Genomic DNA, 15,650 nt, shown 5'->3' on the forward strand with positions numbered 1-15,650 from the left:
TCTCTCTCAGATGGCAGTGAAACATGGGCTGTGACAGCTGGGAACATGCGCAGGCTTGAAAGAAATGAAGCCAGTATGCTTCACTGGATGTGCATGTCTGTCAGAATGCAAGCATCTTGAAAAAAAAGTTGGGAATAAGAGGCATCAGATGTGGTGTGCAAGAGAGTTGACTGCACTGGTATAGTCATGTGATGCATATGGATGAGGACAGCTGTGTAAAGAAGTGCCAATCTCTAACTGTGGAGGGAACCTGTGGTAGAGGTAGACTCAGGAAGATATGGAACGAGGTAGTGAAGCATCATCTTTGAAGTTTGGGCTTCATGGAGGCAATGACTAGCAACCAAGACCTTTGGCGATGTGCTGTGCTTAAGAGGATCTGTCAAGGCAAGTGAAATCATAGTCGTGGCTGATGCTGGTATCATGTTACTGGCACTGTGCCAGTGGCACGTAAAAAACACCTTTTGAGCACTGGGCTTCACAGAGTGGCCGAGTTCCTTTCAAGTGTTTTGCCACACAGAGGCAACAACCAAGACATTATGTCATGCTTGAAAAGAAGACCCATAAAGAGCACCTTATGTCATGCTTGAGAAGAAGACCTGTAAAAAGTACCTTTCGAGCGTTGGGCCTCACAAAGGCAAAGTGGCTGAGCTTCTTTCGAGTTTGGCCTCACGGAGGCAATGACCGAGACCTTTGGATTGTCAAGCTTGAGAAGAAGACCCATCAAGCCGAGCAAAACCGCAGTCATGGCAGATACTAGTGTCATGCATCCATGCCAGTGGCATGTAAAAGCACTCATTATGCTCTCGGAGTGGTTGACATTAGGAAGGGCATCCAACCATAGAAGCCATGCCAAATCAGACTGGAGTCTGGTGCAGCCTTCCAGCTAGCCAACCCTGGTCAAACCATCCAATCCACAATGCCAGCATGGACAATGGACGTTAAATGATGATGATGTACACAAGTACATATATACATGCTGCTTTGTTATATTTCAGATTTGTCAAATAGTTAAAGTACATATATATTAACTATTTGACAAATCTGAAATATAACAAAGCAGCATCTTTCAAACATTATTTGGCTTTTTTGAGTTCATATTCTGCTGGGGTTAACTTTGACCCTTATCCATTCAGGACTAATAAGCTCAGCACTGGTGTCAATGTAATTGACTTACCATTTGCCTTTAAAATTGCTGACCTTGTGCCTAAAATTGAAACCATGGTGAGCTGGCAGAAGCATTTGCATTCTGACCAAAATGGTTAGTGGCATTTTGTCTGTCTTTATGTTCTGAGTTCAAATTCTCTCAAGGTTGAGTTTGCCTTTGATACTTTTGAGATCAATGAAATAAATACCAGTCAAGCAATGGAGTTGATGTAATCGACTAGCTCCTTCCCCAAAATTTCAGACCTTGTGTCTATGATAGAAAAAAATTATTATTATTATTATCATCATCATAAAAGGTGATGAACTATTAGACAAAATATCTTTTAGTATTTAGTTACATTAAAGAATTCAAATCCTGTCAAAGTTAATTTTGTTTCTTATTCTTCTGGGGTCAATAGAACAAGTTCCAGTCAAATCCTGGGTTTAATTTAACTAACTGTATACACTTTATCCCAAATTTTGTGGCCTTGTGTCTATGTTAAGAACCAATATTTTCACCACATTTCACTACAATATATGTGTCTGTTGATTGACATACAACTAATTAAAAACGTGTACTTACCCTGCATTTATCAAGACCAGCCTTCTCTCTGGCCTGCTCTTCTTCCCACAACCGTTTCTCAGCCTCAACAGACACCTGCAATGCCTGGTACTTGTTCACCTCTTGCTTCACTTTCCATTTCTCGTCCTCCAACAGCTGGGTCTGACTGTGAAGTTGACACTCCAGTCTTTCAATCAGGCCCTCCAGTCGTAGTCTCTCACGTCCATTTTCTTCCTGCTGCCTGTTCAACCTTACTTGCAACATCTTCAGCTGTTCATCACGGTTGCGCATTGACACTTCTCTCTCATCCAGCCCTTGACTCTGCCATCTGTCTAACTTCTGTTGAAACTGACCAAGTTCTTCAGCATTTGTATTCATTTTCTCCATCACAATATTTAGAGATCTATAAAGATAATAGTGGATAATCTGAAGCACACGTGATGCCAGTTGATGGTAATTAGGCCTGGCCCTATGATGGTAGCTAAGGTAGAAGTAAGAGACAAAGATATGTAATAGTAGAGGCTGGTAGCTACAATAGAAGTAGATGATGGTGTTATAGACTTATAACAGAAATGGACAGTAATAAGAGTAAAAGTTGGTGAAGGTGTTTCAGACATGTGATGGTAGTAAGAGTAAAGAAAGATAAAAGTAATATGGTCGTATGGTAGTAGAATATAATATAATAGAGAAAGGTGCAAACATGTGATGATATCTACAGTAGAGGTGATAGTGGTATGGCCTGTAATGATTGTAAGAGTATAGGCAGGTGTAGGCAAAAGATGGTAGAGCATGATAAGTAAAGTAGAAGTTGGTTATGGCGTTATGGCCACATGATATTAGTGAATGGTACCTACAGCAGAGGAAATTGATCGTAGCATGGTTGTGTGATGGTAGTAGATGTAGAAGTTATGTTGAGGTTATGTGATGAAGTATAGTTATATAATAGTTGAATAAGAGTCCAAATTTTTGAGAGAGACAGAGACAGAGGAATTCTGACAGGATTCATCATCATCATCATTATCATCAACACTGTTTGTTTTCTATGTTGGCATGAATTGGACAGTTTTACCAGAGATGGTCAGCCAGAGAGCTGCACCAGGCTTCAGTCATCTGTTTTGGCTTGGTTTCTACAGCTGGATGCCTTTCCTAATGCCAACCACTTTACATAGTGTACTGGGTGTCTATTATGTGACAAAGGCAATGATGTTAAAGAAATATAAGAGATTTTCATGGGCCATCTTACCTGTTTGTTGACTGGAAATTGTTAATTGCTTCCAATTCTTGAAGCTTTGCTTCCTTCACTCTGTTGATTGTCTCAGTAAAATCTTGCCTTTCCTGCTGCAAAGTTAGACGATGGGCTTCACGTAGTTGCTGCATCTCGGCAGCTTTCCCTTCTTCAAATACTGCCAGTGCTGCATAATGACGTTGTATCAAAGCAGATTTCTCATCTTCAAGGCGACAGATTTTTTCAAGATTTTGTTTGAGGAGTTCTTCATTTTCTTTCCTCAATCTAACCTCTCTTTCCTGCTGGGTATCCTCCATCAACTGAAATCTGGATCTGGAAAGGAATAAAAATGCTTCTAAATATCTCCAGTTGTCCTTTGGTTGAGTATGTTACATTTCTTTAACATTTTAAGAGCAAAGAGACAAAGATGGAAGGTGGAGACAGGCAGATAATAATCAGAGGGAGAACAAGAAAGACAGAAAAACTAAGAGAGACGGGGAGACATACATATACACACAGGCAACCATCAGAGAAAGAGAGGAGAGAAGAGGAGGGGGGAGAGGAGAGAAGAGGAGAAAGAGAGGAGAGGAAGATGGGAAAGAGAGGAGAGGGTTGAAAGAGAAAAGAGAGGTGAGAGAAACTGAGAAAGATAAGCACATGAAAACGGGGAGAAAGAATGAAAATGAAAAAGAAAAAGAGACAGAACATCTAACAAGAATGGAAAGGAGAGAGAGAGAGAGAGAGAGAGAGAGAAAGAGAGAGAGAGAGAGAGAGGTCAGTGTGTGTAACTCACTTATATGATTGTTCAACAGCTTTTATCTCTTCATTGCATCGTTTCTGGATAGTTTCATTTAACATAGTCAAATGTTCCTTCTCTATTTGAAGACGGTGTATCTATTGAGATACATAAACACAGAAGATAGAAGCAGACCACACTGGGGGTACACAGAATATATATAGGAGGTTACACAGGGGTGCAGAAATATGGTACAGTGAATAGAGGTGATATTGGGAAACAGTATTTAACCCTTTATCATCATTTTTCTGTTGAAATATGGAATATATCTCTAACAACATGACTAATACTAAATAAAAGAATTTGTACAAATAAATAATCATCTCGTCTCTGAATATAATTATATATTATAAGAACCCTGATGCACCCACTTTTTAAGACCTGTCTATTACAGGGTACAACAAGAACACCAGATTGCCTTTCGTTACCATATTTATGCTGAAATAAAATACCTTTGTTTCAGTTTTCAAAATAACGAAGAATTTAGTAAAATAGGCAGCAAGCTGGCAAAATTGTTGGCATGCTGGATGAAATGCTTAGTGGTATTTCGCCCATCACTACGTTCTGAGTTCAAATTCCACCGAGGTCAACTTTGCCTTTCATCCTTGCGGAATTGATTAAATAAGTACCAGTTACAGACTGGGGTCAATGTAGTCGAATAGTCTCCTCCTCCCCAAATTTCAGGCTTTGTGCCTATAGTAAAAAGGATTATTAAGCTGGTGCTTGGAATAAATGAACATGAAATTTTGAAGAAAGATTTTAATGTAGATCATTTTAAAACAGGAATTTTGAATCATAGAACAAGTAATGATCAGTGGGTTGGTGTCATAAGAGTTATGTGCCTGTTTTTCCATGCATAAACAAGTGCATCTGCATGTAGGAGTTGTATATGTAAACGCAAATATGTACTGCATGTATAATTGATTGCATGTATAATGTATAATCAACCATGTAATATGTGTGCAAGTATAAAAGTAAACACATCCCACACACATGCATTACCTTAATCTCAGCTTCGGCTAGTGTGGCTAAGGAACCATCTAAGGGTCCCTTAGTAATGTTTGGCACAATGTGAAAACTAGGTTTTGGAGCATTTAGTTCTGTAAGAACCTGCATACTTTGTTGCTTGAAATCTTGTGAGGTATTTTGGTTATCAGCAGTTTGATAAGTACTGTAGCTGTCCCTGCGCTTAGGTCGGTCCTCTTTAGTGACATGTGGGGGTTTCACTGCTGGCTCAGCTGATGCGGATGCTGCTAACTTTGGAGATTTCACCTGTTAAAAGAAAATCAATTATATACATATAGTCCTACCCATGCCAGCATGGAAGTTGATGTTAAGCAATGATGACGATGATGAGATATACATATATATATCACTTTTAAGTTTATCTCTTCACAAATTTTCTATAGACTGAAAGTTATGACATTTTATATACGAATACATCTATGTAAACAATGTAATTGGAGATAGAAAAAGAGGTAATGGGTGTATATGCACATTTCAGGAATTATTGCCTTTTTATCAGCACCACATCCATTGCTTAAATACCCACTAAACTTAGCAGTGTAAAACTACTGGATAAACTAATTTACATATTAAATACATTCCTGACAAATGGTACATATATATTAATTGAAGGAAGAGACACTGTATTTTGTTAGGCAACCATAATATACAAACAAGGATATTAAAGGTTTATAAGTCAATAATGTGTCCTACTTTTGTGTTAGCAGTGTAATACAATAACTTTTAAGACTGCATATACATATATATACGTACACACACACATCTATGTACACATATATACACACACATATGTATATACATCACCAGTCTCCAATCTTGATTTATCTGTAGAAACTCTGCCAAATCAAGATTGGAGACTGGTGCAACCATCTGGTTCGCCAGCCCTCAGTCAAAATCATCCAACCCATGCTAGCGTGGAAAGCAGACATTAAACGATGATGATGATGATACATATACACACACATGTATATATACATACATACACACACATACATACCATACACACATACGTATGTATGTACATACATACATACAGGGTGCAGTGAAAATGTGTTCTAAATTACACAAAAATGAAAATAACACTGACATCTCATTTTAACAGATATATTTACCAAAATTACATTAAAATTTCTTGAAATACTAAAGATTAAATTTATTCAATAAAATCAACATTGGCTTCAACCACGGCCTCCATATGACTTTAGAATCTCCTGCAACTCTTCTGGACGGTCTCCTTGTTGGTGAATGTTGCCATAATCCATGCCTTCAGTTCATCTTTAGTGTTACAAGGAGTTTTGTTGGTCTCTTGTTCAACTGCACCCCAACACATAATAATCAAGAGGGTTGCAGTCTGGGGAGTTAGGTGGCCAGATGTTAGGGGTGATGTGGTTGCAGAAATTGTCTGAGAGCCATGACTAGGTTCTCCTGCTTGTGTAGCATAGTGCAGAGTCCTGTTGTCACTTGATGTAAGCCTCTGTGTTAAATCTGAGGCTATGTGGGAAGATGAATGGAGGCATAACATCATCACTAGTGATCACTCTAAACACCATGATGCTGACTGGATGTTTGATTTTCATCACTCTTGGTACATGTTTTGGGGACATGGCAAGCCAATGGTTGTTCTGTGTGTTCACCATCTGTTTGTATTGGAGCTTCCAGCGTGAATGTCAAGCAGTACAGCATGTTATTTCCAAATTTCTGGCAGAGTGAATTATGTCATGGTGCTGTTTTTCTCACAAACGGTGCCCAACTGACCCTACTATACTGCAGACAGATATATTGACAGATATTAATCAAGTTTCTTCTATATCTTTGCCCTTTGGAATCTGATTCTGAAGGAATGTTTTTGTGAACTAGCATGTCTTTTAAGTCCAGATACTGTCTTACAAGTTTTGTGACATATAACACAAGTCCTAAGAGTCAGTTGGTGTCCAAGATCATTACCTACCCGGGCATTTCGATTTTCATGTGACTTCATATGATACACATATCCTGCTTTTGATAACAGAACATGATCATATATAATAGCCCTATTAAGCTCAGAGTGCTGAATCCTCTTTTCCTCCAAGGCATTGCAACCAGTCCTAACAGCACCTCTCCATTTGTTCCGATCTAGAACATCATTTTCCCAATCACTTTTGTTCATATCTAGTTTCTTCAGGTTTTCCTTCACAGTCTTTATACATGCATACATACTCACACATATATACACACACACATATATATACATACATACATATAAACATACATATATATATATATATAATATATATATATATATATATATATATACACACATATATATATATATATACACACACATATATATATATATATACACACACATATATATATATATATACACACACATATATATATATATACACACACATATATATATATATATACACACACATATATATATATATATACACACACATATATATATATATACACACACATATATATATATATACACACACAATATATATATATATATATATATATGTACAGACATATACACACATATACATACACACATACACATGTACATGCACACATACATACACACACATAAACACATACACTCACACACACGAAGCCTGGTTCAGCCTTCTGGCTTGCCAGACCTCAGTCAAACCATCCAACTCATACCAGCATGGAAAGCGAATGTTAAATGACAATGATGATCATGATGATGATATAGTTGAAGGAGTCCATACAAATCAAAAAATATGGTTAAAAATGTAAATAAATTTGGAAAAAGCACAAAAGTATATTTTAGAGACTGTTTAATATTTTTGTTACAGCAAGTGATTTAAAATATAACTGGTTTCGATGTGCTTATCTTATCAAATATTAAAAAGACTTTTTTAGGAAGTCAAAAAGAAAAAAAAATTAGGGGTTAACAGTTTGTACCATAAAATCATTAAATATACAAGAGATAGATCTTGCTCTGGACAGGTTACTAGGAGAAACTGAATCCCATATTACAAGCTTACAAATCACTTGTATCTGCTGCTGTTTCCTACAGGAATGGTTTATACTAGCCAACAGTATATATTTATGACTATGACAACCCTGTAGGAGATACTTAGAGCTAGGTCAAGTGAACTTTTCAGAGCTTAATGCCTTGGCAACAGACACAAGCTGATGGCAACAAGATATCATTATTGTGTTTGTATTCAGTTACCAATACAGTTTATCATTTGTCCCAGTATGCCATCAACTCAACCATCTAAACTCAGTGCAATAATAAAAGCTTTGTTCAGCCTCAGTTTAACATCCACTTTCCCATGATAGCATGGGTCAGAAGGAATTCATTGAAGCTAATTTTCTATTGTCTGGTGCTGTTCCTGTTGCTAACTAAACCAGTTTGCAAGCAAGATAATATTTCACCATTACCAGACACGTTTCCACATAAGGTTGGATGCAAATAACACCACTTGTGTGGTGGTGATGCTCACTTACAATTAACATGTGATGTTAAGAGAAGGACACATTAACTCTGACACACACACATATACAATGAGCTTCTTTTAGTTTCCTTCTACCAAATCTACTCACTCACAAGGCATTGGTTGGCCTGGGGGGGGGTGGATATAATAGAAGACATTTGTTCAAAGTGCCATACAGTAGGACTGAACACAAAATCACACAGTTGGGAAGCAAGCTTCTCAACTACACAGTCATAACCCACGCCTATATTTATAAAATAACCAAGCATTTACCGTTATTTCCTCAGGTTTTTCTTGGACTGTATTATGTTGAAAAAAAAAGGGTTCAGATTTTGATAAGGCACTTGATTTCTCCAGGCCCCCACTTGGTTGAATGGTTGGTTCTGATTTAGTTAAAACACTCGATTTTCCTTGGACGGCACTTGCTTTTGGGGTGATGTTAAATTCAAAACTTTCATCAGACTTCGATTTTTCAACTTTCCCAGGGGTTTCTGTCTTAAGTGGAAGAACATCTTTAAGAGTCAAACTTGGTTTAGCTGGGTGAGAGATCTCGGTTTTGAGCGATTCATTTAATTCAGTATCAGTTGTGGACTTCTTAATTCCTAACCAGTCATCATCATCATCATCATCATCTAAAACAATTTCTTTACTCTTCTTTTCTTCTACTGTTGGTTTCGTTGTCTTCTTTGTTTCGTGAGATGTGGAAGATTTTACTGAGCTCTTTTCTTTACTTATTCCCATTAACCAATCAAAGGTATCATCATCATCATCGTTAATATCATCCAGAGATGTCTTTAGAAAGGACCCTCTTCGTTTGGATGAATTATCTGACAACAGGGAAGATTTACTTTCACTTTTATCAAGCACTCTATCAATGAGACAAAGAAAATTGGAAATATAACAACAACATAAACAATAATTGCTTCTAACATAGGTACAAGGCCTAAAATGTGGATCCTGTTGGAGTGTGGGGTATATAGCTGATTACATTGATCCCAGTAACTAACTAGTACTTACCCTGGAGGGATGAAAGGCAAAGTTGATCCCAGCTGAATTTGAATTCAAAACCTAAAGTACTGGTACAAATGCTGCAAGATATTTTTTCTTGTACTCTAATGATTCTGCTGGCCCACCATCTTAACAACAAAGATGGCTTTCAATAGTACTGGTGCTACATAAAGCACTCTGTACGAAAAGTGATTGGTAATCAATTCAAGCTGTGACAATAAAGAGCCTGAGAAGGCTCTTTAGGCTTACTGATGGCAAGGTGACCTCTATAGTGTTGGTATCAAGAAAAAAATATGTACCTGATACATTCTGTAAAATAGTTGGTGTTAGGAAGGGGATCCAGCCTTAGAAACCATGCAAAAAAAAAAAACATTTGAGCAAGATGTGGACCTCCAATCCATTGAGTCTTGTTAAACCATCCTACCTATGCCAAAATGGGAATTTGAAGGAAAATAACTGCAATGAATAGGTGTTTTGTCTATGGGAAGATTTATGTTTCATCTGTGAATTACCATAGAATCAGAGATAAGAAATGGCTCTGAAAGGTCCTTTGGACTTCATCTACAAAGATACTATCATTTCATTGCACAACTGCAAGGCTTGTAGTGCAAGATGTTTTATAAAGGTGATGATGATAAGATGAAAGTGATAACGAAAGTAGTAATAATGATGATGACAAGTACTACATAATCCAGTGTGACTTTTTGTTTCATTTTTTAAGATAGTATTGTTTGGATCAATGTGGCTGCTATTTCTAGTTTGGTTAATTTAAGATGTAGAGGCTACATCATGGGCTCAAGTGATGTTGCTGTTATTGATAACAATGACAATGGTGGTAATGATAATGATGAAAGTTGTGTCATGAGAGAGAGAGAGAGACAGAGAGAGAGGGAGAGAGAGAGAGCAGAGCAATCAATGTGGCTCACCTTCCGCTCCTTGTAGTTGATAATGAGGATGATGATGCAGCGACAGAAGGTACATATGAGCCAAAAACGGAGTCTTCTTCCTTGTTCTTTCCCTGCTCTGATGCTGGCAGTAATAATGAGAGAACATTAATATAATAGGCCAGCCATAATGAGAAAACATTAATATTATTGCAGTGTTGGAAGTTGTTTATAAGCCGTTTAAGAAAAACACAAAATCTGTTAGATTCACTTCAACATTTAATTTGTCAAAATATTTTCGTCGCTTTGAGACCACAACCTGTTCATTGAGAAAATTCTGTGATGCAGCATGGAATTTTCTCAGTGAACAGGTCGTGATCTCAAAGCGATGGTAATATTTTGACAAATTAAATTTAAATGTTGAAGTGAACCTAACGGATTTTGTGTTTTTCTTAAATGGCTTATAAACACCTTCCACACTGCAATTGTTTTCATTCCAGCACACGATCTCAGATCAGGTCACTTGCTATGCAAGTACATCTCTGTAATTAATATTATTATTATTTTAATATTGTTAAGGCAGCAAAACTAGCAGTCGTTTCCATTGTGTATAAGTGACTTAGATCACTGTATTCCCCTGAACAGGACACCAGTCTGTCACAGGGTTATTCATTTACAGTTGAGTGGACTGGAAACAAAGTGTTTTACACTAGTACATAACACACCACCCAGTCCAGGAATCAAAACCATGATCTTGTTTGCAATCCTGAATGCAACACCCTAACCACTGGGCTATGTGCTTTCACCAAGATGTAAGGAGGTGAAACAAATACTGCAAAGTATTTTGATCAACATTCTAATGAATTTGAACAACAACAATACCCCACCCCTATCTCACTATCCTCTTATCAGTAAGGTTGATAAGAAATCTAATCAATAGCAATTAACTGATAATAAAGCATTGATTACTGTTGTTCAAGCTAGCAGAATAAAAGATAATTAATTATACACAAACTTACAATTAGTAATATGTTTACCCTTCAAAAGATCATCAACCAGGGATTTTTTGTCGTTAGAACCGCCAAAAGTTTCAGTTGGGGAAGATCTTCCAAAAAGATAATCAAGATTAGATTTTGAAGATTGAGTATTTTCTTGTGGACTGTCATTTAGACCAAGCTCATCAAATATATCATCTTCATTGTTAAATGTCACAGCCTTTTTGGTAGCAGGTCCTAGAAAAGTTTGAAAAAACAAAAAAATGTTTACTGGATATTTCAATTATTGTTGCATGAACTGAATTAGTTGAATACTAACCAAATACTTGTTGGTATAAAATACACTCGAAAATTAGTAACCCTTGTAGTGTATTCCCTCGATTTTAGGGGCTGAGCTCCAGCTTTTGTTGTTAATACTGTTGATCCAACTGGATCAGTTGTCAAATTTATTAATTTTCAGAGATTGTTTGAGAAGTTGTGGATTCTACTGTACTATGGTACACAAAGACAGTTAAAATTTCAGTACATCAGATGTAATCTACTTAAGTATATTTCTAAATATTTAAGCCAAAAGTACAAAACTAAAGTCACTCATCAGAACAAAGTCATCTGCATATAGTATCTCCATTAATAGTACCTCTCTTGCACTCTCCGTCACCACATCAACCACTATTGCACACAATAATGGTGACAACACAGATCCCGGATGCACACCAACCTTCACCGCAAACTCCTCCGACTGCTCTGATCCAATTGTCACTCTTGTCTTTACCCCCTCATCTATTGTCCCCCTGCCTGGCATAAAACGAAATTGCATCTCATCCACATCCACCCCTTTCTGAATTCTCTTCTCCAACACCCTTTCCACTATCTTCATTGCATGCTCCAATAACTTCACTCCTCTATATGCCCCACAACTCATCACATCCCCCTTCCTCTTGAAGATCGGTATCACCACACTTAGTGCCCAATCATCTGGCATTTCTCTTCCATTAAGCATGCCCTGTCAGAACTCCATCATCACAACAATCCCTATCTCTCCACTTGCAGTTATCATTTCCACACTTACTTCTGATGGACCAGCTGCCTATCCTGTTTTCATTTTCTTCATTGCCTCCACTACTTCTTCCTGACTAACCCTCTCCACTGGCACCCTTTACCACAGTAACTTCCATCCTCTGATCCCATTCATACTCCTCATTCATAAATCCCTACATATGCTCCTTCCAAACTCTTCCCCTGTCCTTCTCACTAAAATTCAACCTTCCATCATTCCCCCTCACACATATTCCTCCCTCAACATCCTTCCATCATTTTTCATTGATTTAATAAACCTAAACACCCTATCTGGGTTCTCATTAAGCCTGCACAACCTCTCCTAAGCCTCCTTCCTCATAGATCTCACAACCACCCTCTTTGCATGATTTTCTCAGTCCTATAATTACATAAAGCTTTGTGTGCCTCCTTTTTCCTCGCTATCGCATCCCTCACCTCCTCATTCCACCACCACATATTTCTTTGATCTCTCCTACCCTTCGTCCTTCCACACATTTCATCACATACCTTTAGTACCCCTTCTTTAAAAGACTTCCACAAAGCCGGTGCATCAATGCTTACCAACTCCCCAACTCTCTCCTCAAACCGTGCTCTTGTTTCTTCTTCCTTCAGTTTCCACACCTTTCCCCTCTCAACCATTCCCTTTCTCACACGTTTTTTAACTTTCCTTTTATTCAAGTCAGCAACCACCAACCTGTGCTCCAACTCCCTTGGTATTGCCTTCATATCTCTCAGATATTTTCTTTTTTGTTTGCCAACCGACACAAAATCAATCTCTATCTCATCCCCTACTGTGCTGAAAGTCACCTTCCTTTTCTGTTTTCCTAAACCATGTATTTGCCACACACAACTCTTTCTCATCACAAAACTCCAACAGGATCCTTCCTTCCATATTTCTCTCCCCAATTCCATTTTCCCCATGCACACTCTCAAAGCCCTGGATCCATTTCCCAACATGTCCATTAAAATCACCCATACCCCAAACCAATTCATCTACCTTTTATAAGTCCCACTCATTCGCCATTTCATCAAAGAACTGCTCTTTCTCAATGATCCCTCTTCCATTTTCTGTGGACCATACCCACAAATCACCCTTACCACTTCTTCCTGAAATGCTAATGCTACTGTTGTCACTCTGTCACTCTTTCTCCTTACCTCCACCATCTTCTCACAGATTTCTTCCTTCACTAAAACTCCCACACCCCCAGTTCCCCTGCTATTTCCTGACCACAATGCAGTTTATATTTCTTGCTTAGGGTTCTACTAGCTGTTATAATAAAATAGCGAGATCATTACCTCGCATGGAAACAGGTGTGGGCTGCCCCCAGGAAGGGTATCCTGGACATAGAAACCTCTGTCCCAACAGGCGCGTCTGTGTGGTTAAGAAGTTTTCTTCCCACATAGTTTCTGGTTCAGTTCCACTATTTGGCACAATGGGTGAGTGTCTTCTACTATAGCCTAGGGCTGACCAAAGCCTTGTGAGTAGATTTGGTAGATGGAAGCCCTTTGTGTATATATATATATAAAGTGTCATGCATGAGCACTGCCTTTTCTGCTCAAAAAGATGAAAAAAGAAATATGCACATAAATGCAGATATTCAAACTCACACATGCAAGCGCCTGAACACAAACATGAAAGACAATAGAGAAAACTCCATCATTTTCCCCTTAGATTGTTAGAGACTTAAAATATATTTACTTTACCTTTAGTTTCTTTCACTTTCGATATACTGGGAGTATTTGGAGATGGGTTAAGTGTAGTTGTCTTTGTTGGAGGTGGAGGTACATCTGTAGAACCGGGTTTTGTTGTTGTATCTGAGGCTAATTTAGTAGTAATCTCTTTCTTGTCCATAGATTGAAGAAGGCTGTCATCATCAGATAACAACCCAGTCAAGTCTATGTCGTCGTTAACTGGAAATAATTGATCAATCAGGTTTGTTAATTTGTCATTCAGTGAAGCCATTCTTGAAGTAAACCAAAAACAAATGCAACAAACTGATCAAGGGATAATTTCAAACCAAGGTTTCAAAATGTTCAACAACAAAAGATAACATGTGTACACACACATAAATATATATATATATATCTACATATACACACAAATTATGAGGAGATGCTGAAAAGTTCCTGGTTTTAAGGGTATTGTGAACGGTCTGGTTGGAGGCTCAACCTTCCAACTTCTTTTACAGAGCTTAGAAAAACTGAAGGACCACTACAATAAGTATGTGAGTCTGAGAGGGGAATATGTTGAATAAAATCATAATTAACTGATCCTCCTATATTTTCTTTTACCCAAAGCCAGAAACTTTTCAGTACCGACATGCATGCATGCATGCATGCATGCATGCATGCATGTATGTATGTATGTATGTATGTATGTATGTATGTATGTATGTATGTATGTATGTATGTATGATGTATGTATGTATGTATGTATGTAGTATGTATGTATGTATGCATGCATGTATGTATGTATGTATGTATGTATGTATGTATGTATGTATGTATGTATGTATGTATATATATAGTGGTTGTATGTATAGCAATAACACTGTCCCAGACGTGGGGTTAGTACTGCAATGTGGGTCAACTCATGCTTTGTTGAAGATCACCATCCCCATTTTCCTGATTTGGCCCCATCTGACAATGATATGTTCCCAACATGAAAAAACACTTAGCTGGGAACCATTATCATAGTGATAATGACATCATATCTGTTGTTGATAACTTTTTTGAGCAACAGGATGAAAGCTTATTCACCAATGTGATCCAAGGAAGTGTGTGGACCACAAAGAGATAATGCTGAAAAATAAATTTCATTTGGTCATATTCTATGAGAGTATCTTGGCCTGCCTATGAGCTTTTCATATATTTATTTTCTTTTATTGAGTTGATCTTTCAGCATAAATGATTAGTAACATTATGCTTAGTAAATACACTGGACTTGTTGAGCCTGAATGTCAGTGAAAATAGTGCCTGTCTAATTAGGCAATAAACATATAAGTTTGCTCAATGAATTAAAAATCATTTACTTCTTCATGGACGTGATGAGACTGAGACATCTGGTGATTTGCTGTACTTGAGAAGACATGACAAGTGATATCATGGTTGTGGCCAGTGATAGTGTAATTGAAGGAATCTAATTTGTGGTGTTAGGAAAAAAACTTATACCATTTTCATATACACACTCACACGTGTACACATGTGCAAAAAAATGATAAAAAAGAAAACAACTTCGAAAGTGATTTACATTTTGATTCTTGATTCTTCAATGTTGAAGCTGTTTTTGGTGGTTCATCATTTGTCTGTTGTGTTGCTTCTTGATCTTGGCTCCCATCTCTGCTAGGAGGATGGTGGGACTCTGAAGTACCTGCTGAACTTGATTTCTGTGGTGCCTTGCTGTCAGAGTCTTTCTTCCGCCCACCAAATAGATCTGCATCCATGTCATCCAAATCCTACAATAAATAAATAACCATCTTGAAAACAACTTTGTTTTA

General features: G+C 37.6%; 1 protein-coding gene across 7 annotated transcripts in view; it reads right to left on the reverse strand.

Moving 5' to 3' along the window:
- The window catches only part of LOC115211628 (fas-binding factor 1 homolog), a 38,021-nt gene that overhangs the window by 13,417 nt on the left and 8,954 nt on the right, over positions 1-15,650 (reverse strand). For 5 of the 7 annotated variants that reach the window (XM_036502913.1, XM_036502914.1, XM_029780253.2 and 2 more), the window contains exons 6-14: positions 15,404-15,608; positions 13,858-14,064; positions 11,122-11,334; positions 10,145-10,247; positions 8,484-9,078; positions 4,729-4,998; positions 3,724-3,824; positions 2,949-3,263; positions 1,727-2,108 (exon numbers count right to left, since the gene is read on the reverse strand). In XM_036502913.1, the coding sequence (XP_036358806.1) occupies positions 1,727-2,108; positions 2,949-3,263; positions 3,724-3,824; positions 4,729-4,998; positions 8,484-9,078; positions 10,145-10,247; positions 11,122-11,334; positions 13,858-14,064; positions 15,404-15,608 (2,391 nt within the window). The remainder of the gene's footprint in view (positions 1-1,726; positions 2,109-2,948; positions 3,264-3,723; positions 3,825-4,728; positions 4,999-8,483; positions 9,079-10,144; positions 10,248-11,121; positions 11,335-13,857; positions 14,065-15,403; positions 15,609-15,650) is intronic. The other 2 variants (XM_036502916.1, XM_036502915.1) reach the window with 2 other exon arrangements.

Source organism: Octopus sinensis, linkage group LG5 (genome assembly GCF_006345805.1).
Source record: "Octopus sinensis linkage group LG5, ASM634580v1, whole genome shotgun sequence".
NCBI lineage: Eukaryota > Metazoa > Mollusca > Cephalopoda > Octopoda > Octopodidae > Octopus > Octopus sinensis.